Source organism: Podarcis erhardii (genome assembly GCF_964252035.2).
Source record: "Podarcis erhardii genome assembly, chromosome: 5".
Classification (NCBI taxonomy): domain Eukaryota; kingdom Metazoa; phylum Chordata; class Lepidosauria; order Squamata; family Lacertidae; genus Podarcis; species Podarcis erhardii.
In genome coordinates this window covers 24,686,793-24,710,404 of record NC_138509.1, presented here as the reverse complement: position 1 = coordinate 24,710,404, position 23,612 = coordinate 24,686,793, and the positions used below count along the sequence as shown (strand labels likewise).

The 23,612-nt window shown below is 42.4% G+C and overlaps 1 protein-coding gene across 6 annotated transcripts in view; it reads right to left on the bottom strand.

The window, feature by feature from the left end:
• Positions 1-23,612, bottom strand: part of GRID1 (glutamate ionotropic receptor delta type subunit 1) — a 737,412-nt gene that overhangs the window by 127,892 nt on the left and 585,908 nt on the right. For all 6 annotated transcript variants that reach the window (XM_081861132.1, XM_081861134.1, XM_081861135.1 and 3 more), the window contains exons 5-6: positions 21,252-21,305; positions 7,828-8,001 (exon numbers count right to left, since the gene is read on the bottom strand). In XM_081861132.1, coding sequence (XP_081717258.1) covers positions 7,828-8,001; positions 21,252-21,305 — 228 coding nt within the window. The remainder of the gene's footprint in view (positions 1-7,827; positions 8,002-21,251; positions 21,306-23,612) is intronic.

The following is a 23,612-nucleotide window of genomic DNA, read 5'->3' as shown; positions in this document are numbered from 1 at the left end:
GCTTATTGAGCATTCATTCTGATTTGTTTGTGGGGAAGTTAGATGACATCCTATCAAGGAGTTGCTACCCCGCACTTTGCAGTGCTTTTGATCCTTTTGATCACTTTTCATCTTGCAAAAAAGTCAATTTCTTTTGGAAGCAGTTTTGCACACAAATGCTTGTAAAGTGAGCTTTAAAATGACCTAGGAAATGAGAAAGCTTTAGGCAAAAATTTGGTCCAGTGTTTCAAACCAATATACATGAGCATCAACCTTCCTTACTTCATCTATTCCACTTCCAAGTTGTTCTTTTCTTCTTAGACCCCTCCCTTCTGGTCTTACCCTTTACTGCTCATTCTCCTGAACCAGTCCCTCTCCCTTTTCTAAGCTGTGTTCTAGAAAAATGACAAAATTGGAGAGATTGATGGCACAGCAGGCTTTGGAAGCTAGCAGTAGCAGAGAAGCTTCCCCATCACTTTTTTGTGACCAAAGGGCTAGAAAAAGCAGAATCAGATTTTGTTGTGTCAAATGGCTTTCTTATCCTACATAAAAATAAAATGAGTCCCCCTCTACCCCCCCAAAAGGATGTTACAGTTTGGAATAATTAAAAATCGTCCAAGTCAGAAATAGATGAAGTTTGTGGTTTTCATATTTATGGGATCAGCATTTGCAGACTGAAAAGCGTCTTCTTTTGTTGTATTTGAAACAAAAGAAAAATGATATACTCTTTGCACTCTGTAATTTGTATTGTAAGGTTGCTTCATAAAGGGGGGGGGCACCAAAAGAAAAAAAGGAAGAACAAAAACAAAAGAGCCATTCAAACAGATTCAGTCCATCTCATATGACAGCGAGGTTTCTCCTTTTTTTAATACAGCTATTTTCTGATACTTTGTCCATTCTAGTTTTTAAAAGACTCAAGTGACAAGACTTACAGTCATTTCTTTCAGCAAATCTTTCACTATTTAATGGATCACCCTGTCAGGGAATTTTCACCAATACTCAGTTTTCATTTCTTTTTTCTTCATTTTGCTCTTTTACACACAGTTATAACTCCCTGAACAATTTCTCTCTGTCTCTGTTGTTCATATCTTTCAAGTAACAAGTGTCCTTCAGTTACTTGCATAAACCCCCCCCACACAGAATCAACATCCTTCTGAGAGTAACAAAAGATTTCTAGTAATCACAGGACACAAATTCAATCTCAACCGTGTCCCTTAGGCAAAAAAACCCCCACCAATCCCGGATTGACAAAAATGACTTGGCTTCTGTTTCTGAGAGCAGACTGACAGTCATTGGGTTATTCACACAAATTCCATTCCTGTTCTTTTCCATCCCATATCAAACCACATTTCTCCTTCACATATTTCAAAAGCACTTCGTAAGGCACGTCCACATGGCTGGACCAGTGGCAGAGCTTCATGCTCCAGCACCGGGGGCGGAGAGCAGGTGGGGGCAGGGCGTGTGTCCCGGAGATGTGGCACGCTGCCTGCAGGGGCAGGGGGTGCGTCCTGGGGGCGGGGGGCGCTGCCTGTGGGGGCAGGGCACCCAGTGCAGGCAGGGGGCAGCTGCAATGGCACCCTGGGGATCGCGCTGCCAGGCCGGTGCACTCCCCCCCACACTCTTCTTCCTCCGCCAGTGGGCTGGACATCATAGATGATGCTGTCATTTAAAAAAGATCAGGCCATTTAGCCAACCTATGTGAATTCTCTTTAAATAAGTTAGTGGAGTGGCAAGAAGCTATTCTATAGGGAAGCAGCTTCTACACTGTTCCAGTAAAGAATGACACAGAGAGAGAGAGAGAGAGAGAGAGAGAGAGAGAGAGAGAGAGAGAGAGAACGAACATAAAAGGTACAGTGGTACATTATCATAATCCTCTCTGGAAGTCCGTTTGACTTCCGAAACGTTCAAAAACCAAGGTGTGGCTTCCGATTGGCTGCAGGAGCTTCCTGCACTCAAGCAGAAGCCGCGTTAGACGTTCGGCTTCTGAAAAACGTTCGAAAACTGAAACACTTCTGGGTTTTCGGCGTTCGGGAACCGATTCATTCGTCAACTAAGCAGCTTGAGAACCAAGGTTCCACTGTACTAACATACATTCCAAAGACCCCAGAATTATCTCCAGAATCAATCCATGGACTATTGACTTTGATGAAAAGTTCTCAGAGGGGCTGTACATACAGCAATATTACTTCTAATGTTAACTAAGATCTAACATGGTGGAGTAGGAGAAATATATTATTTTCCTATTCCTTAAGAGATATTTAGAATGGACTACAGCAGTCAAGATCAAACTAACAGACTGCTCTTATAAACATCAGGAACTGCTTGAGCAGGCAGTAGCCATAGTAGTGACTGATACAGATATGCCCCCCTGGTGCTATTGAAACATCAGTCCTTCCAAATGCCTGCATAGTGCAATTTTGCAATGCTGAAGTCAAGGAGAAGAGCAGAGCATCGGCAAAAGGCTGTGCTGGCACTTTTGAAAAGGGCAGCAATTACTGTCCGGTATCAAATATTTCATTCTTCAGTAACATTGAAAGAGTGGTGGCATTTCAATTCCAGGCAGTCTTAAAGGAAAGTAATTACAGTACTTAGATCCATTGTAATCTGGTTTCTGGCCTGGCTATTGGATGGAAACAGCCTTGATCACCCTGGTGGATGACTACACCAGGGAATGGATGGGTTGAGTGTAACCCTCTTTGTTCTTCTGGAGCTCTTGGCAGCTTTCAGTACCATTGACCATTGTCTCCTCCTAGAGCATCTTATTGGATTGCCACCATTTTTAATTGGCTCTGGGCCTTTCTGAAAAAGACAAACTCAATCAGTGGCGCTGGGAAGAAGAAGAGTTTGGATTTGATATCCCGCTTTATCACTACCCGAAGGAGTCTCAAAGCGGCTAACATTCTCCTTTCCCTTCCTCCCCCACAACAAACACTCTGTGAGGTGAGTGAGGCTGAGAGACTTCAGAGAAGTGTGACTAGCCCAAGGTCACCCAGCAGCTGCATGTGGAGGGGCGGAGACACGAACCCGGTTCACCAGATTACGAGTCTACCGCTCTTAACCACTACACCACACTGGCTCTCTTCTGTTCCGCCTTTGGTCTATGGGGTACTGCACCTCAAGCTTGTTAATATCTACTGTACGTCAAGAATGTTTTGTTGCTGTTGTTGGCTCTGCAGACTGAAGTTCAAAATAACCTTACATCTACAACAAACCTGTAAAGTAGGTCATATTACAGCTCAGGGTGAATAAGGTCTGAAGCTATTGGTTTATGTAAGAGCACTCAATGAACATTAAAAGAGCCTGCCCATCTAGTCCAGCAAACTGTTCCCAAAGTGACAAATCAGAAGTCTATGACTTCATGGCTAAGATTATGTTTGAACTACGAACTTGTAACTCAGCTCATAGCATGTGTGTTTAACTACTTCAATCCCCCACGATACTATAAATGCTTTTTATTTTTTGGGTTTAGACGGAGTAACGTCAGCTGCCTCAGATCCTTTCATCCCATATTTTAAATATAAAAACTCAAAAGAACATACTGAGTTTAGGTAAATCAGTTCCTGCAAGCACACACAAAATGTGAATAGAAATAACATTTTTAAAAAAACACCCCAGAAGCACAGAGCTGTGAAATTATTTTTCAGTAATAACAGAAACCCTACACCTTAGCTGGTAAATATATTATTTCAGGGGTAATGGATGATCTGCATCACACAGCACAACTAATAACAGAGCATGAGTCATTTTGAAAATCTGTGCTCACAACAGTATATTACCCTTATTCTGTCTAGGACAACTTACTCACATTCTAGCTGTGCAACACTGTGTGCTTCTTCTTGCCTCCAGGTCACATTACTGGTGACTTCCAATGATGGCAAGATGTCTGAACTTATAGGTCAATTGTCCCATTAAGATGAAATTAGTCTCCATTGTGGGAAGCAATGTTAATGTGACACATATTTCCAGTTCAAGTGTGCAAGAGATACTGCAGTTGACTCCCAGGTTCAGGGTAAATAGTTGAGGGCCCTCAGCCAGAAAGTGTTGGTTAGTGTTTAAGAGCTCATATATGTTGTTCAATAGAGTGAAGAATGGGACAACCATTTTCCTAGCATGCAGTGCATATTCGGGAATTGAGTAACAGACTTGCTCTAGACTTAGCTAGTTGCCTCCCCCTAGAGGAACAGGCACACAGTCTGAGACTGCTCCTAGAGTCGTCACTCAGAGTTCAAGTAGTTTCAGTGGTTCATGGTGCTTTTTGCTGGCCCACTGGCTACAACTGTTCCTGGAGAAAGAGAGTCTGGCCACAGCAGTCCATGCTCCATATAAGCTCCCAGTTAGACTACTGCAATGCACTCTGCTTGGGGCTGCCCTTGACAACGACATGCAACTTGTAGATAGTGCAAAAGGTGGAAGTGCGTTTGCAGTTCAACACCAATCCTAAAGGAATTGAACTGGCTGCCAATATGCTTCCTCCCCACTTTCACAGTGTTTGTTATAATGTTTAGAACCCTGAATGGATTGGGACCATGATACTTAAGAGAGCACCTCTCACTACATAAAAAGGTAAAGGTACCCCTGCCCGTACGGGCCAGTCGTGTCCGACTCTAGGGTTGTGCGCTCATCTCGCTCAAGAGGCCGGGAGCCAGCGCTGTCCGGAGACACTTCCAGGTCACGTGGCCAGCATGACTAAGCGGCATCTGGCGAGCCAGCACCAGCGCCGCACACGGAAACGCCGTTTACCTTCCCGCTAGAAAGCGGTACCTATTTATCTACTTGCACTTAGGGGTGCTTTCGAATTGCTAGGTGGGCAGGAGCAGGGACCGAACGACGGGAGCTCACCTCGCCGCGGGGATTCGAACCGCCGACCTTTCGATCGGCAGGTCCTAGGCACTGAGGTTTTACCCACAGCGCCACCCGCGTCCCTCTCTCACTACATATTCCTGCCTTAAAGTTAAGATCTGGTGAGGTGGGAGAGGGCTGTCCTCCACACCAAATTAAAACCTGGCTTTTTACTCAGGCATTTGGCCTATGGTGAGAATAGCTTAGAATTTGACTTGCTTGTGATGTTTGCTGGTGCTCAGCATTTAAGATTTTATGCTGAACATGACTATTATTGGTTACACTTCATGTTTTTTTTTTACCTTGACAGATTTTGAATCTGGGTGGAATAAATCCACATAAAGGCAAGCTTTGTCTTGACAGAAGACTCTTCTCCTAACCCGTGTGCACTTGCTTAAATGTCAGAAGAGAACCCATGTGCATATACTTGTAGGTTCTCTCTAGGCATTTAAACCAATGCATGCTGCTGCTGTTCCACACACATTGTTCTAGCCAGATCAAAGGTCTGCAAAGCAAAGCCAATCTGGATCCCGAGGCCTAAAGTTTAACGGGGATGAGAAGGTCAGCAGGGCAGAAATGTGTAGCGTAAAGCAGAGCAATAGGGTAACTCGAACATAAACCAGTGTGTGGCAGGTTGCCATGGCAGGGTCTCTGTGTGTGATGAAGCAGGGCTTCTACCACGATTCAGAACATAGTAACATGCCTCCCAAACTCATCCTCTGCCATCCCATACACTTACCGTCAAGACCTTCCATCAAAATCCTCCCACTTGAGAGATTTGGAACAAACAAAACCTAAATTTATTTAAACATTTGGCTTCGTGGCTCCAAATGAGGGCCAGAAGACAATGCTGGCAAGAGATCTGATGGAATAAGGTAGGCACTGCACAGTCAAAGCACACACAATTTAGGAGAGCTGTGCTCCACTGTCTGAGTTTTATGGACAGTTTTACTAGGCTTGTCAGACAGGGCTTTACAAGGTTTGTCACCAATAAAGAACTGGGTGCTGTTCATGAGGACATTGAGAACCAAGTAGCTCCGGCAGAATTTTAGCTAATTCTATCAGATTAAAGTTAATATGCTGTGACCTAAACATTTTTTCTTTATTGGCTTATATTCTAAGTAGTTGCATTTATTTGCCTCAATAAATACTACCCTAAGAAGATGGCAGAAATCTGCTTGCTTACTATAGCAAAACAGAGCCAGCAACAGCTAGTAAGAAAGGGGGCCAAGTATTATTTATTACTACATATTAACTTGATTTGATGACTACTGGACATTTCAAAAGGAAACAACAACACCGAAATACTCTTTCCAATCAGGCAGAGAAAGCAGTAAATGTTTTACCATTAACATTCTAAGCAACATCTGAGGTCTGGCGGGGGGAGCAGTTAATATAATCATCACTCCTGTTCTACTGCTTCAGTTGCAACTGGGAACAGGAAGACTGAGCAGGTGCAGAATCTCCAACGGCCCAAGAGGAGGTGCTTTGGCTCCAGCAATGAGGTGGGGTGGGGAAGTAACTTAAGAGCCCCATTGGGTCACACCTAAAAACTTTTCTAGCCCAGAATCCATGGCAGTCAACCTGGTGTGTATAGGAAGCCCACCAACAGGAGATTGGGACAATAGTACAGTGGTACCTTGGGTTACAGACGCTTCAGGTTACGGATGCTTCAGGTTACAGACTCCGCTAACCCAGAAATAGTACCTCGGGTTAAGAACTTTGCTTCAGGATGGGAATAGAAAACACGTGGCGGCAGCAGAAGGCCTCATTAACTAAAGTGGTACCTCAGGTTAAGAACAGTTTCAGGTTAAGAACAGACCTCCAGAACAAATTAAGTTCTTAACTTGAGGTACCACTATACTCTCGCATTAGTGTTCCTCAGCCACTAGCACTTGGAAGCAAGTTGCCTCTGACCTTGGAGGCAGCATACAGTCATCATGACCACTAGCCACTCGTAGCTATTAAAGCTGTTCAAGTCGACAGACATCACTACATCAGATGTGCATATACCCAAAGCTTAACATCCTCTTCAGAGGCCCTGTTCTGGATGTCCCCTCCAACTAAAGTGAGGTGAACAATTACCAAGGAGGATGGCCTTGGGAAAATCATCGTTCCAGCATGTCTTATCTTATCTCTTGGAACTAGATATTTTTAAGCAAGTCCAATGAAGAATGCCATGTTCATTTTTCCTTTTCAAAAAGGATGCAGTTGACTTGGCAGCCTAGTACATGACATTTTCCTGAGTCTAGTGGACTAATGATGTAGCATCTTCCTATGACTTCCTTACAATCAATGAAAGCCCTATTCTCTTTCCTTTCTCCACAATTTGAGCTTCCTGCTTGCTTCTAGGTATGGGATAATGTATAAACATGAATCCAATGTACCGTACCTGTGAGGACATTTTGAATATAATCCTCACATTCCTGGCTATGACAGTTTGTTTAGTCTTATTTGATTTTTAAAGGATATTGAGTCAGAAATTCTGAATGAGCTTAGGAGTGCTTAGCTCTTGCTAGGGTTGTGGCAGTTATATATATTCACACAACCAAACCACACGAGAATATTCTCAAGCGTCAAAAATTTGCAAATTTCAACACACGCCAAGGAACGCAAAAACCAGGTAAGTCATTTCAGCAGAGCTCTTGTCAAAATTTCCATGTTCAACTTCCCTAGTCAATATATGAAATTGCTTAATACATGGCAATAGAACATAACATACTTTTTACATAAAATAACATCCCAAGGGGATTTGACAGGAGTCAGTGCAATGGGCTACCAATAAAATTAGATCTGAAGCATTTGGAAACTAGGGGAAGGAGATAATTGGGTTGGCCAACAGCCATTTACATCCTGTATGTGGAACACACTGAGACCTAAGTCCTTCCATTTGCATTTCTCCTGTTCTATTACTCCCGTGAAACTTTCCTAGTAAAGTCACAGGTCATGACCTCCTCCCAGGGGAAAGAGAAGGGATGGGCCCTTTTACTCAACAGATATGCTACTGACCTGAAGCATTTGAAGATAACCTTCTTGTGGGTCACAGAGGAGCGAAGATATCCGGTGGTTGTTCCTCATGCATCGTTGATTGTTCTCTCTTGACAGAGGGAAGATCTGCCGTATGACCGTCATCCTCCCGAGAGCACTGTGCACCAGTTCCAAAATTTCATTGTCGCTGATTTCCTGTGAGGAAAGAAACGAATTCATTAGAATCCACTTCCATGATAAATTGTACTTTGAATGAATCTTTTATTTATTGAAGTCCAGCACCTATATATTTCTGAGGACATTTTTAAAAAAACAGAAAATAACTGAGACGGAGAGAACTTGGTGCTCTTACCTAGTGAAAACTTAGCCAATTTCTGGCCTCATCTACACAGGACATTCTGTGCCTAGAAAGCATGGCTCCGAGCAGCTTTGCGCTTGCCCCATCCTTTCTAGGCATGGGTCTGAGTGGCTTTGCCTTTGCCCCACTGCATTTCCCTGGGAAGGCTGCTCTTTAGTGCTAAATCGGAACAAACTACAATCTGCAGAAAACCCTATTATGTTAAGCCATCAATTTCAGCCCTAAACCATCAGTTTCCCCCCGGGAAAGTGGCAGGGTGAACAGGTGTGGATAAATTTGGTCAGTGTCTGGATGAGGAACTACTTATTAATAGCTTCAAATATTTTTCTCAGGCTTCACAAGGGAATAGTGAAGTCTAAGTGTAATAAGGAAATAGGTAGAATAATTAAAATGGAGGAAATTTATGCTTCTACGGCATTTTTCTTCTTCATTCAGACTTATCATGTGAAGACAGTTGTGGTTGTTTTGTTGTGGTGGCTGTTAATTTCATTTATGAATCACTTCCCATGGGGCATCCTAAAGCAATGTACAATATAATCCCACCATTTGTCACAAATTGAAACTTCAATTTAAAACATTTGTTGGATTGCTGTATATTTTCTCATAATAGCTATAGCAAATGTATCAACAGAATAAACAGGCACTTTTTAATCAAAGGAGCTTGCACTTATGGCATGCATGCCCTAAAATATAAGACAATTAAATCAACCATAAAAACCACCACTCGTTACACAGAGCCTATCAAGTGGCCAGAAATATAGATGTTCCTGGGAAATAATCAGGATCCTCACTAAATGGCATTCTTACGTCATGTATTAATGTACTAGTAAATAAGCACAGCTTATCAAATTTGCGCGATAAGTATAATCTGAACCTATTCTTTGTAGTGTTTTCTATCCTGTGCCATAATATGATGATGATGATGATGATGATGATGGAGGACAGATTTCAGACCAAGGTATTAATCCAAAGGTTACTAGCTAAATAACGGCTCATTTAAAAGCACTTATGGCTTTTTCATTGGAACTAAAGAAAATAAATCCAGGAAGATTCCCCCCCTCGCTTTCTAAATGACAGGTGCCATAGGATATTGTCAGAGCATCCATGCTTTCTGAGAATATTCCATCTGATTAAATTGGCTATTTCAGAAGGGATAGGAAAACACATTTGACATGAGTCACCTTGTTTTGTCCTGCCCTCCACTTGTGCTTGTGGCACAACAGTGTCGCTTACTTTATGGAACTTAATCTGTGTAGGGAGCGAGATTTTTGGTGCCCGGAATAACATTACTCAAGATTTTTTTCTGGGGTTTCAGGCAAGAGTGTGTCTCTCTTGCATCAGCCCTTCTTCTTTTAAAGTCAATTACATCCAATCAAGATCATACCAATGAACACAAGCTATATCAAACCCAACGGTACATGCAAAGCATTGCTTTTTGGTCTGATCAAGCATAGCTGTACTTAATAGTCTCATTATTTGCTTACTCTTGTGGCCGGGGGAAATGCCTCAGTGGCAAATGTATTATGAGAAGCTGACATAATTCTCACAACTTACGACCGAAAACACACGATGATTCGAAAGCTACCAATTTCCCATATAGAGTATTTATTTAAATAGTTGCTGGGGGGGGAGGGGACGCTGCATAAGTAAGGAACTATTTCCATGTTACAGGCAACTTCCAGTTTATGCGGGGGTTACATTCCAAGGCACCACACATTTAAGTGAAATTGTGTATATTTGAGATACCACCGGAAAAGCCTGCAAACACCCATTTCCACCCCCTACCCCTAACCCCTCCTGTGACATTTTCTGGTCACTTTCAGGGTTCAGCATGATGCACGTGTGCACGATTGCACACATATTGAACACACGTAAATGGGGGTTGCCTGTATTAACAATGGGAAGTGTTTGAGCTTCAGTGTTGTTCTTAAAACTCAGGGATATGGGGAAGAGATTGAGGCAGACAGACAGAACCAACACATTTAGTAGCTCACACATCTAAAAATATGCTAGATGTGAAGACAGAATGTAGTCTGTAAGAACTTTTGCTTGTTGTTGTTGTCAAAAATTTTATTGATTTTACATTTTCAAAACAAATTTCCAATATCAATACTAAACATTCATTTTTTAATTCCCCCCTCCCTGTTGACTTCCCTCAGCTTCCATTTCTGGTTTATTGCATCAAATGATACATTCTGCTGTTCGTATATAATACTATGTGATATTTCTTGTTTTGTGTAAATAAAGTTGTAAATGTTTATTTAAATCCTGCCAACAAGTCTATTTTTTTGTTTCTGCAAATACATTGTAAAAGATTCCCATTCTTTTTCAAAGTCTCTATTGTCCTTTTCCCGCAGTTTGTCTGTTAACTTTGCTAACTCTTTAAGAACTTCTGTAAACCCCACATTCCCCTTCTAAGGCATAGATTAGATGTAGTGATCTTAGTGCAATAACCTATGGTCTGGGAAGGGAAGGGGTGGCACCTATGTCAGTGGAAGCTACTTCTTGCTTTGCTTGTTAGCTTCTGTAAGAGGCAGCATCCCACAGGCAGCTAATGCTCTCTGGAGGCCTCTGGGGAAAAACGTTCTACCACCACCACCATTTCAGCCCCCAAAACTACATACTGAATATTTAATCTTCCTGAACATTCAGGAAGTTAAACCCAAAGATTATTTTAAAGCATCTCAGGCTCCCAGTACTCAATCCATTTGTGTATTTATTTATTTGCAGACAAAGAACATCAATTATTGTGTTTGCAATACCTAGCTATTTTGCTCAGGGGAAATATTTAAATCTCCTTTAGCTGCCTTCAGTTATCATAACACAAATTGCAAAATGAGACAATTATGTTTCACATTAAAAACTCCTATTTTCCTAGAGGTAATGAAGGAAAATTATAAATTTTAATGACATTAATAATTTACCAAACCAAAAAGAGTTCCATGAAAAAAAAATGTGCCTGAGAAAAATCTGAAGATTAAACTTTAATAGGCATGAGGATCATGAGGTTGATGAAAAATCTGTAGACTTATATGCAGTATTTACAGCAGGGCTGGTGCTTTAAAAATGTGAAATGGATTTCCCTTACTTGCATTTTTTGGTTTATAGAAGAGCAGCAATGTGGAGTCATGGTTGGTGCAGTTCTAGGTATGCAAACAAGCAGGGCTTTTTTCTGGGAGGACACAGGGGTACGCATACCCCTAAACATTTTGTGAATCTAAATTTGGCCTGGAAGATTACAAGGAGTTAAAAAAAAAATGGATGTACCATGCTATATTAGAAGCAAAAAAACTTGTTTTGATGAATTGGAAGAGCCGCAAAAAGATTCCATCGATCATATGGACTGATAATATGGACAGATTAGCTACATACGAATGAATTGCATGTCAATGCAAATTAAGAATGGATAAATATGAAGAAATCTAGAAGGAATATTTAAGCGATAAGGCAGATAGTAGTAGGAAGTAGGGGGAGGAGAGAGAGGTGGGAAAATATTGTTAAAAAGGTATAGTCATAGGTATATCAGTGTATTCAAATCTGAATTGTCAAATTGTGTTATTATGGTTTTTGTTGTATGTGTCTTTTGCGGTTGTTATTTGTATTGAAAAAAATGATTAAATATTTTTTTTACAAAAAAAATATCTAAGTTTGGCCTCACTGAGGGGCAGTATTTCAATATGAGTAGGAAAATGAGAATACCCCAAAACATTTTTTTTAGGGGAAAAAAGCACTGCAAACAAGTATGGGGCTTCACTCAATGACTCATGGAGGGAAAAAAGCAGCTAGCACCAGCAATTTGCACGGGAGGGAACAAACACATTGACAGTGCCAGCTGGAGTTCCTGGCACTGTGGCTAGGTCTGGGCATTTTGCTATGCCTGCTCAAACATAAGCATGATGTTACGCAACTTCAGCGAGACCATTATTCTGAGCCGCCATCTCCTTATTCAGTCCCCCCCCCCCCGCCCCAGATCCATGGGAGGGGCTGGATCCAAGGGGAGGAGGAATGATCCTGTTGCCACTGTGTCATTAGCTGGCATCACTCCTTCACTGGGCCCACCCATGACTTCCACAGCATCCTACTCTTACTGTATCCTCTAACTGCTCAGGAAAAAAAACTGCCTTGAGTTGGCCCTGCAATACTTCCACGGGGCTCAGGAAGCTAAAAAATGGTACATCTGTTCTCTGAGATTATCAGTAAACGATATTAATTGTTGCCTCTTACTGTCTTGAGCATATCCAGCCCAAGGAGTACAAACAGTCAGTAGTTTAATTCTTTGTTGCCAAAGTATGAACTTACAATGGCTAGGCAGCTGCCACCCCTCCCCAGGCTTGTGCCCCCAGCCAGACTGTTGGAACAACAGGGGGCCATGCCTACTCGCAAACTTAAGTGCTCTAGTCTGATGGCACAAGTACAAGCAACCTGTGACTTCTCCTAGATTGAAGTTGTTGGTGCGCCTGGCTCTTTAAACCGCCCCCCCTTCCGCCAGATCCTAGGGAGCAGTGGGGGAAGGGACAGGGTGGGTTTTGCCAACCCTCTCCCTTCAGGCATTGCTTGTCCTTCCTCCACCGTCTCTGACTACTCAGACCCCTCCTCATCCTCCAGCTATGGCTCCTGTCCTATGGGAGGCACAAAACCTAAATAAATAAATAAATATAATAAATATAATAATAATAATAATAATAATAATAATAATAATAATAATAATTTATTTATACCCCGCCCATCTGTCTTCTAAAAGTCTGGTAGTTGTTGTTCTCTTTGACATCTGGTGGGAGGGCGTTCCACAGGGCGGGTGCCACTACCGAGAAGGCCCTCTGCCTGGTTCCCTGTAACTTGGCTTTTTGTAGTGAGGAAACCACCAGAAGGCCCTCGGCGCTGGACCTCAGTGTCCGGGCAGAACGATGGGGGTGGATAAGCTCCTTCAGATATACTGGACCAAGGCTGTTTAGGGCTTTAAAGGTCAGCACCAACACTTTGAATTGTGCTTGGAAGCTACTTGCTTCCCCTGCATTAGCCTCTGGCCCTGCTACCTCTTCCACCTGCTCCTCAGAGCCCTGCGAGTCCCTGACACTTTCTCTCTGTAGAAAAAAATGGTTAAGCTATTCCCACCCCACTCAGAAAACTGACAAAGGCATGCAGAAGAAAGTACCTGAAGACTGATATAGGGTATGGGGAACATTTTCATACCCAGCCACCATTGGAAACAAAAAGTAGACTGAAGCTTTCTTCTGCCAAAGAATATCCCAAATATTATATTCAGTAAACAATGTTGATTATGATATTTTAAGTTCTGTACCTCATTATCAAGACAACACCATCTTAGTTGTTAATGCTCTTTCCTGCTCCATTTCCATCAATGTTAACTATGGACTGTATCCAAACTAAGTTTAACTTACTTGAAACCACTGGGACAAGTTAGACATGACTTAAGTCTCATTTATTTCAATGAGAACTAACTTTAAGTAACGGATTATTTATAGAGAGAAGCAGTAACAGCTGAAGATTTACATAAGATACATCCCAGATGCAAATAATCTAAATCACTTGAGTTTTGGAGGAAGAACATAGCTACCAATAGATTTATTAGCTAAGAATGACATCAGACAAGTGAGAAATAAAGCCACCAGCACAAACAATGAATGAGGTCATGAGGTGAAAATGGAAAGTAAGGAAGTCTAGACTATGGCAGAGACAGCAAAGTAAATAATCGGCCATCATGCACTGATTGGGTAGCATGGCCTCTGACAGTCAAAAGCAGAAGAGCAGGTGCTCTGCAGAATTGGGCAGAGATGGTAGAGGACATTAAATCAAGGATCCATTGGAAGTTGGGGGAAAAGAAAATTAAACAGACCAGGAATGGACAAAAATAATCATGCAGCCGCATCCTAGACACATTTACTTGAAAGCAAGTTCTACTGAGTGTAGTATTTCTGGGAAGGTTGTGTATGGTCCCAGGCTTAAAGACAAAGATGCTTCAGTGTCAATCCACGCATTACAAATTGGTTCTGATACATGTACCCCAATGTACATGGTGGTGGCCTTGGTGTCACTGTTGGGAAACTGTGTACATGCAGTTACTCACACAGAGTCAATTAAGGTTTGGCAGACAGCCAGAAAGCAATCTGAAGGAGTAAGTCTGCCTGGTGATAACAGAGACATGGAGACCGCTCCCTGACTGGTCAAGCTCTCTCAAGGGAGTGATAATTAATGGCCTATTAACTGAAATGTGTTAGTTCAGAGGTTCATGAGTTCAGAGTTCTGTGTGAGTGTAAGAGTTGTGAGTCGTGTCAGAGAGAGCTAGCAAAAGATCCGTGTTCTGTTCCTGTAAATAGTCCACTGTATATAATAAACACCTAACTACAAGTTCCTGGTTCCTGCTTCGTCTATCCTGTCTGCTGCCAAGTCGCCAATTGCTTCCGTGGATTCTGCGTGTACTCTGCTAGGTCTGGCTAAGGTCCTGCAACTAGTCAGAAGGTTGCGAAACTCCAAATAGGTTTTGCCAATAGTCACATCACACGGCAGCATAACGTGGGATAAGAATACTCATGACACCCACAATGGAAATGTCTATATTAATTGTGGGCGAGGGCGAGAACCTTTTTTTGGCCTGGGAGCTATGTTCTTTGGCAAACACCCTTCCGGGGCTTTGTGGCAGAGGTGGGTGAGACAGGTACAGATCCAGGAGGAAAAGCAGGTGAAGAAATGTATACCACTCTCCATTTTTATTGTAAAATAATTTAAGATTTTAAAAAATCTGCCTAATTACAAGGAAATCAGTGTTTATACCTGATCAACTGCGAATTAACATTTACAACAGACAGATCTGTAGGCGGCAGGTGGTCTGGGAAAGTAAACTTGAGTTTTTAAAAATGAGTGTTTTATCCGCTTGCAGTCCATTGGGACTGTTTCTCACATGTGTTCATTTCAAAAAAACATCTTGTTGCACACCTTTTTTTGTTCAACTTAATTTTACCGAAATATGCTGAGAAGACGATCTTGGATGTTTCTACACAGTAAGCCAATGTGAAGTACCAAAGTAAGTGTTTTCCTATCACTACCGTACTATAGAAACTCTGATCTAATCTCACAGTAACAGGAAAAGAACAAAAATCCTCAAATATTTCTGGGATCTCATACAGAGAATTTACAACATGAATAAAGCATGACATTCTTTCCTCTGGCAATGTGTTTGACAGATAAAAGAAACAAAAGAATGGTAATGATAGCTTGTGGTGAGGTAATAAGCGCTACCCTTTGAAACTTATTAGATGTGTGTTAATCTGAATTGACTGAAAGTCATTAACGTGAATAGCCACAAATGAAAGCCTCAAAGTCAAGTAGCAACTCTAACCTTCAACTCTCCAACTTAGTTTAGCAACTTGTAATTAAATCTGTTTTGTGGCATTTCAGGTGACAGCAATGTGGCTGCACTTTATCTTCCCATCAAAACAAAGGGGAGAAAATTTCATTATAACCAATTTATGTCTGGAAACACTGACGGCAGCTAATGGAAGTTGCATCGACAGGGAGATACAGCAAGGAGGAAGTTGACTTCCAGAATTAGCTAATTACAGGCCAGGGCTTGATGCGTAGCTCACTTAGAGCACTTATGGAAAATCTAAGAAACAACAGGAAATGCAAGTCCTTCCAGTTTTTACATTTCTTCTCTACGAATCTAAAGTGGGAGTTCACACACCCTGGGATGGATCCAGAATTGCCTTTCCATCAATGGAAGGGCTCGTTTCATTCACAGATAGTGAATCCAGAAGTCCCCAGTGCTACCTCCCATGTATTCTGGAGGGTCCCCTGATCACCTGGAGCAGTATTTGAAGGGCACAGAGGGCTAAAATGAGTGAGAATGGGCAAAAATGGCCTCTCTCCCCACTCACCAATCGGTAGAGCGCTGCCACAGGTAGTCTGAGTCCAACTCCATTTCCTAAAGCTTCTGCCTTGCCCTAGGCATCAGGGAGAATTTGCACAGGATAGTTAATATTAGGGCATAGTAGAATAAGCAGGTCATCTTGAAGCGTGGGCACCCTATATAAAATCACAGGGCAAGGATGCACAACTGAAATTGCTCTGAGGGCTACCTTTACATTTTTATTAACTCAAAAGGGCTGCGCCATGAATTAATCATGGGAAAATGTTTGTGTCATATTTGTACTCAGTTTACTCACACATGCAAAACTAATGTACGTGGATAAAATATGTCGCTGCAAATCTTGCCACCATGTTTAAGGTTTTTCTTTTGCTTAATCAAACACAAAGATCAAGTACCAGGCTGTGACACAAATGTTAAGAGCGCTCTCTCTCGCTCTCTCTCTCTCTCTCTCTCTCTCTCTCTCTCTCTCTCTCACACACACACACACACACACACACACAAACAAACACACAAGGGCTGGGTGGTGTCTGGTTTTCAATATTGTGATATATCTACCCTGACTATCTGCCTCCTTGCCCTTCAACATTCCTGTTTGTGCCTGTTTCAAGTAAGCTCCTTGCATCTGATTCTGGCCTGGAATCAGCTTTGTTATTTGGACTGCATTCCTTATAGTTTGTCAGCTTGGACTGGATTTCTTGATCCTGTCTAGGTCCTCCTGTGGGATCTCTCCTGGAATTTGAATGATGCTGGTCTTGATCCTGCAGGGACTTGTGCTGTCACATTTCTGAGTGGTCAAACTGCTTACAGCCCACAGCTGTCAAAGAGATGCTTGCTTTCCTCCACATTCTTCCTTGTTCTTAAAGCCTTTTATGCTAAGCAGATCACATATCCTTTCATTTGTCCTTCCTCTCCTTTAATTTTCTTGTACATTCTGATAAATATTAACCCTGCAGCTCTGTGACTTGCATCCTGATCATCTCTTCTGAAATGCAGATAATCCAGGCATAACACAAGTTGAGAGTGGCTTGCTCCTTTAAAATAAAAAATAGAAATTGGAATATAGCTTGAATTCCCACTGAATTACAGTCGAACCTTGGATCTCAAATGCCTTGGCTCCTGAACAAATTGGCTCCTGAATGTTTGAAACCTGGAAGTGAATGTTCTGGTTTTTGATCGATTTCCAGAAGCCGAAAGTGCAGCATGGCTTCTGCAGCTTCCGATTGGCTGCAGGACGCTCCTGCAGCCAATCAGAAGCTGCGTCTTGGTTTTCGAATGGTTCCAGGAGCGCATTCTGTTCAAGAAGCAAGGTACAACTGTATTGCTGTTCGAACCAAATGGAAAGGTTCCTTTCAGACAAAACATTTGAGGAATTATGAGGGACACTAACAGACTAGCCAAAAGCCATGTATCTTTCAACCTAAGGTTATTGTTGGATGTTTGTATTCCTTTACTTGGTGGGGGTGGATGCTTCTATCTGGGCCCTAGATCCTAGGCAATGGCCACCACATCCCATAGGCATGATTTACAATGGCAGAAGAAAACAGTCAGCTATGGACCGAAAAAGACATGCTCCATTAACAGTGCATTTGCTTTACATGCTTCAAAAATGCATGTCTGAGTATCTCAAATTTGAATCAAACTCCAGAGAGCAAGTCCTTTTATGGAAGTAGGACAGAAGGTTTTGCACGGTTAATTCCTTCCAATCCACACAGAAGTTCAAAATGATAAGCCACCCACCCACCAGCCCTCAGTAGCTAGACAGCATACCAAGTGCTTCTCTGTTTCTCTGAGTACATATTTACTCTGTTCAAACTCTCAGATTCTAGACATTTGAGAGAATGTATAGTTGTCTGTTTTAACTCAATTGAATTTTATAGAGTCTATATAAGCTTGCACATTGATAGTTCTTCACTGGATTATATTTATGTACCTGTTTGCACTTTGTAACCCATCATAACCCTGTCCCCGGGATTTTATCATGCTATGTAGGAATTCTAATTTGTTCTTGTCTCGTGAACTTTCTGATTGATACCTTTAGATCTGCATCCTGCAAATGCTTCTCCTATCCGTACTCTGTCAGTAGAAGGGGGTCCATATTTTGTGGCATTTAATAAATGATGCACATATTTGTAAGCCCACGGGAGTCTTATTTTGGCAGAAGAGAGGTGAAAAATTATGCATCATATTACACAGTTTTAATTGGGGGTAGTGAATTTCAGCACCTCAACAACAACAACAGCAACAACATCCTCCTATAAACCCTGTACAGAGTAGACAGTGCATTGTATTTATGTGAATATAAACACTGATTTCCTGGGTGCGTTTCTCGTGGTGATTTTTTTACGAAGCTATTACAGCAAAAAAGAACGAGTTCCATAAACATCACAGGGACTGGAGAAGATTCATAATGGCTTTTTGGAGGTAGCAATTTTATACCCACTACCCCTTTTAATTTCCATGCATTACCGCTAACCAGACAAAAGCAATTTATAGTTCCTGTTAACATATATGGCTGCCTTCCTCCGCATGATTAGTGAGAGGCAAAGCACGGTATGAAACGTGAACAAAGAAGTCTGTACTTAAACTTGATGTCCCCTATATAATGCATTAGCACAAAACAACAGATAACACAGCTCTCTTTATTTAAATATTTTACCAGCCTTAAGCACATAAAGAACATACATTTATTAAGATATACAAATGTTTCTAATAATGCAGCTTCCACTAAGTGGCCAGAAATTTATAAATGATCACATAGGAAATTTTCTCTCCCTACCCCCACCACCATGCTTATATTATGAGTCATTTCTCAGTGCGCAGACTTTCAATATGGGCCACTATAAAATACAGCTTAGGGACATTCTCCCCCCGCCCCCAGTATTGATATACACAACATAAATAAAGCTCGATTATCCTTTAAGTGGAATTGGGGGGGGGGCATACAAACCAAACACGTGCATTGCTTCAATGCAGAACTGGATAACAGTGATAGAATCAGTTCAGTTCTACAGAAAACATGTTAATGCATCAAGCTCAGAGAGCTAATCTTTTGTAACATTCAGACACTGCAAACTAGAGAGCAGCGGCCTTACATGTAAGCTCAGTGCTTTCTTGGTTGTCCATGGTAACAGACTGCAAGCTTACAGACCACCAAGAGCTATATATCTGCATTTCTGAGGTTTATGTGGAATAATTCTTTCTCCCCTACAAGCACAGCTAGTGGAGTAGGTCAGCATGAGAAAGAACAGGATGACAAGCCTAGCCATTTCCCGGGCACACCCGGGACTTTGTTTTGATCTTTATCATGCTGTTTATGCCAGCCAAGAAGAAGTCTGGAAATGGAGCCGTACAATTTGCATTCTGGTATTATTCAGGCTGGAGAGAGACAATCTCCTTGCCCTATTCTCCCACCCCGCCAACAGAAGTTAGTGTGAGAGAGTCTCCATCGCCAATGGTGTCTGCAGTAAAGCTGGATGTTTACAAGTTTTGATTCTTTTGTCCAAAAGTGGTACACTTGACAAGCAGGGGGAGGGATAAGAAGTATGTGAATCACATCTGTTTCCACTGCTAGATTACCAAATAGGCAGAGTAGGCAACAGCCTATGGGCTCCATGCCTTTCAGGGGCCCCACAACAATGGATCAAAATAATATTGATTTGATAGAGAATTACAAAAACATATTAGGAGATAATTTGCAAGGGCCCCCCTGAGATTTTGACTGCCTAGGGGCCTCCACAGGGTTTAATCTGGCACTGTTTCCCTCTGATTAATGGACACAATAAATGTTGCTCATGGGGGAGATGCGCAGGAAACCCCCAGAGGTTGGATGTCTGGTTTTTTATTATTCTTTGCAAAGATCTGTAAAATTGCACAACGTGTATGCTAACTTGCAGGCCAAGCTCAGAGCAGATTCCGAGCCTTGGGACCAAGGAAGCTCGTGAAGCTGATGAGCCGATCTGCAAACACCAAACTTGAGAAGCAAAGCTCAGGAAGCTAAAGGACTGTGAAACACACCCATCCAACAAATCGGATCCTCTTCAAGGAGGTTATGCGTTGCGCTCGGGCCCCCAGGCATCTCCCATCTCCTGGTGTGGGCTGCTGCTCCACTCTGGTTGGTTGTTTTGTGGCCACTTGGTCCCTAAAGCTAATGGCTTGGCTTGGAAGGTGGCCACGAAACATTTAATCCCTGTGCGATGTTTGCTGGACCTCTTTTCCTTCATGCAGCGGATCACCCACCCACCCTTTATCTGGTGTGTTGGCCTTGCTATGGACGTTGTTGGTCGCCTGTTTTGCAATGGGGGTCTGGTAGGAAGTTTTCCATCTGGCAGATTGACAGAACCATTTGGTTTTCACCTACCACGCAGCAATCATCACAACTCTGTAAGGTTTGGCGGTTAGGCATTGGATCAGCAATGTGTGGGGAGGGGAGGTGCGGCCATCACCTGCCCCTCCAAGCTCAAGGGTATTCCGTTAAAGGAATCAGGGGTGGGCCTGGGTCTTGTCCGAAACCCCTTGGTAGGGGATACGGCCATACCAGGACCCCATGGGGGCACCGGGGGGAGCTTGAGTCGGTTTGCATCAGCAGGGCTCCCTTTGGCAGTGTTTCACCCTTTTATCAGATTCTCCGCGATGCAGGTAGGAGTCTGATATAGTTTGGATGATACCAGTGCCTAAGCCAATACCGCTCACATTCTGTATTCAGTAAAGTTGTGGCCTAAATTTTGCCCAATCACTTAAACTAAAATCCCATGTCACTGTGTCTTCATTTTTGGGGGGTGGTTGGGAGTCTCAAAGCACAAACCTAAACCCTAGCACAAGGCCCATTCCCTGCTTCAAAGCCCTGCAAAAAAGAGACGACAGAGGGCAAGGGATTTTTTTTTGGGGGGGGGAAGGTAAGCCCCACCCCACATAACTGATCACAAGACACAGCAATGCCTATCAACTTTGGGGGGCAGCCCCCTCAAATATTTTATTGTGGAGGCCGAAGGGACCTCAGCCCTTAGGAGTTGGCTGCTATAACTGATATGTAAACTTGATGGCTCTATCACAACACCTTCAACTTTCTGCAACCCCCCTTCCCCTCGACTGTTGTCTATCGTTAAATACAAAAAAGGAAGACAAGTGGGCAGATGAGAGTAAAATGGATGGGAGAAAGAGAAACAATAGGCAAAGGAGCCTTTTTACGCAGCCTCATTCTCTTACCTCATTAACATAGACCCAGTGACTATCCTTTGAAGCCAGGTTGGTTTCCACTGCCTAGAGAAAGGAAAGAAAAGAAAGAAATAAACAACTGAAAATAAAATAAAGGAGTTGGAAAACATTCCCCAGTTAATGTATGCCTTGTGCTACAAAGAGCTTACAATAGGTATTTTCTGGCACTTTTTGCTCTCATACAATAGTTATATAATTGGCAGTCATCTAAAGAGCTACATACTTCATTGTGAATTAGATGGCTACCTCCAGTTGGGCAGCTCACAAGGACACAGCATTGCAGCATCAAAGATCATTTATTCAGTATAGGAAAATCCAGAGGGATCTGGTTTAATTCTCTATGGTGTATATAAATCCTGTGACAGTGTTCCTTAGGATTTCCTTTATTCATCTAACTAGGACACTGACCATGTACGGGATCAATGCAATGAATAGGTATTTTCTGGCTTCAGAAGGAAGGCTGAAACTGTGTACATGATGTGTCAGGCTAAATTGATGGATGCAAAACAGCAATGTGATGCAGAGGGGGAAAGGGCTTCAGAAAGAAGCTGACTTGTTAGTATTTCATATAGCGGTGGAGTACTAGTAAGTGATTTCACACAGTGTGTTGTGCAAATTGCACCGATTTCCCCAGGACATGTCCCAATTTCTCTGAAGGAAAGCTCGCTCAAATATACCCCAGTGCCCCGCCCCCACATCCCAATGTGATCAACCAAATATTGGTTGAGCAAATTCTCCTGCCCAATTATTACTAATGACAGGCCATCAGTAAAGCACACTGAAGTGAGAAGCATTGCTTTACTAATGAAATATCAGCACGTTAAGCAAGTCCACGTTTACTCATCAACGAGATTTCCTGGAAGTCGAAAGTAAGTTAAGAGGAGCAATATGGTTTGCAGACAAAGAATGATCCCTCTCCAATATTGTGATGATCCTGCCCTGTTCTTGCTTCGTCTACATTATCTTGCTTTTCTCTTATTCTCTTTTGTGACATCCACTTTCCCTTTCATATTCTTCCTTTCTGAAAAATATGAAAGGGTGGGGAGGCAGTTATTTAAATCTGAGGCTTTGAGGGAAAAAAATATTTGGAAACCCTCTTGCCTGTCAGTGTGGAGCCTTTTTGCTACCAGTGTTGCGGTGGTGAAAGATCTGCTACCAGCGACAGTAGAAGCCAGCAAAAGGGTGCACAAAATTGGATACAGGTTTCAAAGATCGTCTGATCTCCCAGCTGGTAACCTATCAGCTAATGGTGGCACAAGACATAGCCAGAGAGCTGTTCATTCCCTGCAGATTTTACTATTCTGTAACTTTGCATGAGTCTGGGCAGCGCTATCTTTTCAAAAGAAAAGCACACCACATGAACATGTCATTTTTTTTTTTACCTAAGGGTGTCTAAGTATGTCAGAACAACAGTGGCTATTGTTGCAGAAGCAAAGCTTAGTTATTCATCCTGTGCTATTCTGTGTAATATATGGTTCAAGAGATTTAAAAATGGATTTTTCCTCATGGAAATGTTTTAGAGTATGTACAAAATGACTCAGTCATTCCTATGGGGTGTGTGTGTGTGTGTGTATGTGTCCATTTCTCATAAAATTCCCCGAGGCTCTAGACTTCATTCAGGACTAATGCCCTGCAGCATTTCCTCCCAAAAAAGAAACACAGCTTTTAAGACAGATAGTGCATTAGAAAGAGGAGACTTTCCAGCTTTCATTTATTTCACCTTAAAAATACCCAAACAAATCACTTCTGCAAATTTAGTACAAAAAGAAACACATTGAAACAGATGCATTTCCCTTTGGTTGCACCTCAAACAGATTTTAGGAAACAGCTTGATTTTTTTCTTTAAAATGATCCCCATTAATTGCAGTCCATTAATATAATTCCTCATAATGAGAGGTAATGGATTGAATCCAGAGAACAGCAAACAGAATGTCTTGGAAGAACCTTTTGGAAGGGGGTTCTGCTCTGTCCTGGAAAGTCACTCCTAAGAGCCGGTCGGGGGCTCTTTGGAAAAGGAGGCTGATAGAGGAGGTGTAATCACCAAAAGGTGAACAGAGAAACTAAGTGAACTAAAATACCGTATTTTTCACCCCATAGGACGCACCGGCCCATAGGACGCACCAAGTTTTTTGGAGGGGAAATAAAGGGAAAAAAAATTATTTCCCCCCCAGGCGCTTGTGGGGCCGGCAGCGGGGAGAAGCGCTCTTCTCCCCACCGCCCGCCTGCAGATCAGGTCCAGGGACAGCGGGAGGACGCGCTGCGAAAGCCTGCATTCGCCCCATAGGACGCACACGCATTTCCCCTTCATTTTTGGAGGGGAAAAAGTGCGTCCTATAGGGCAAAAAATACGGT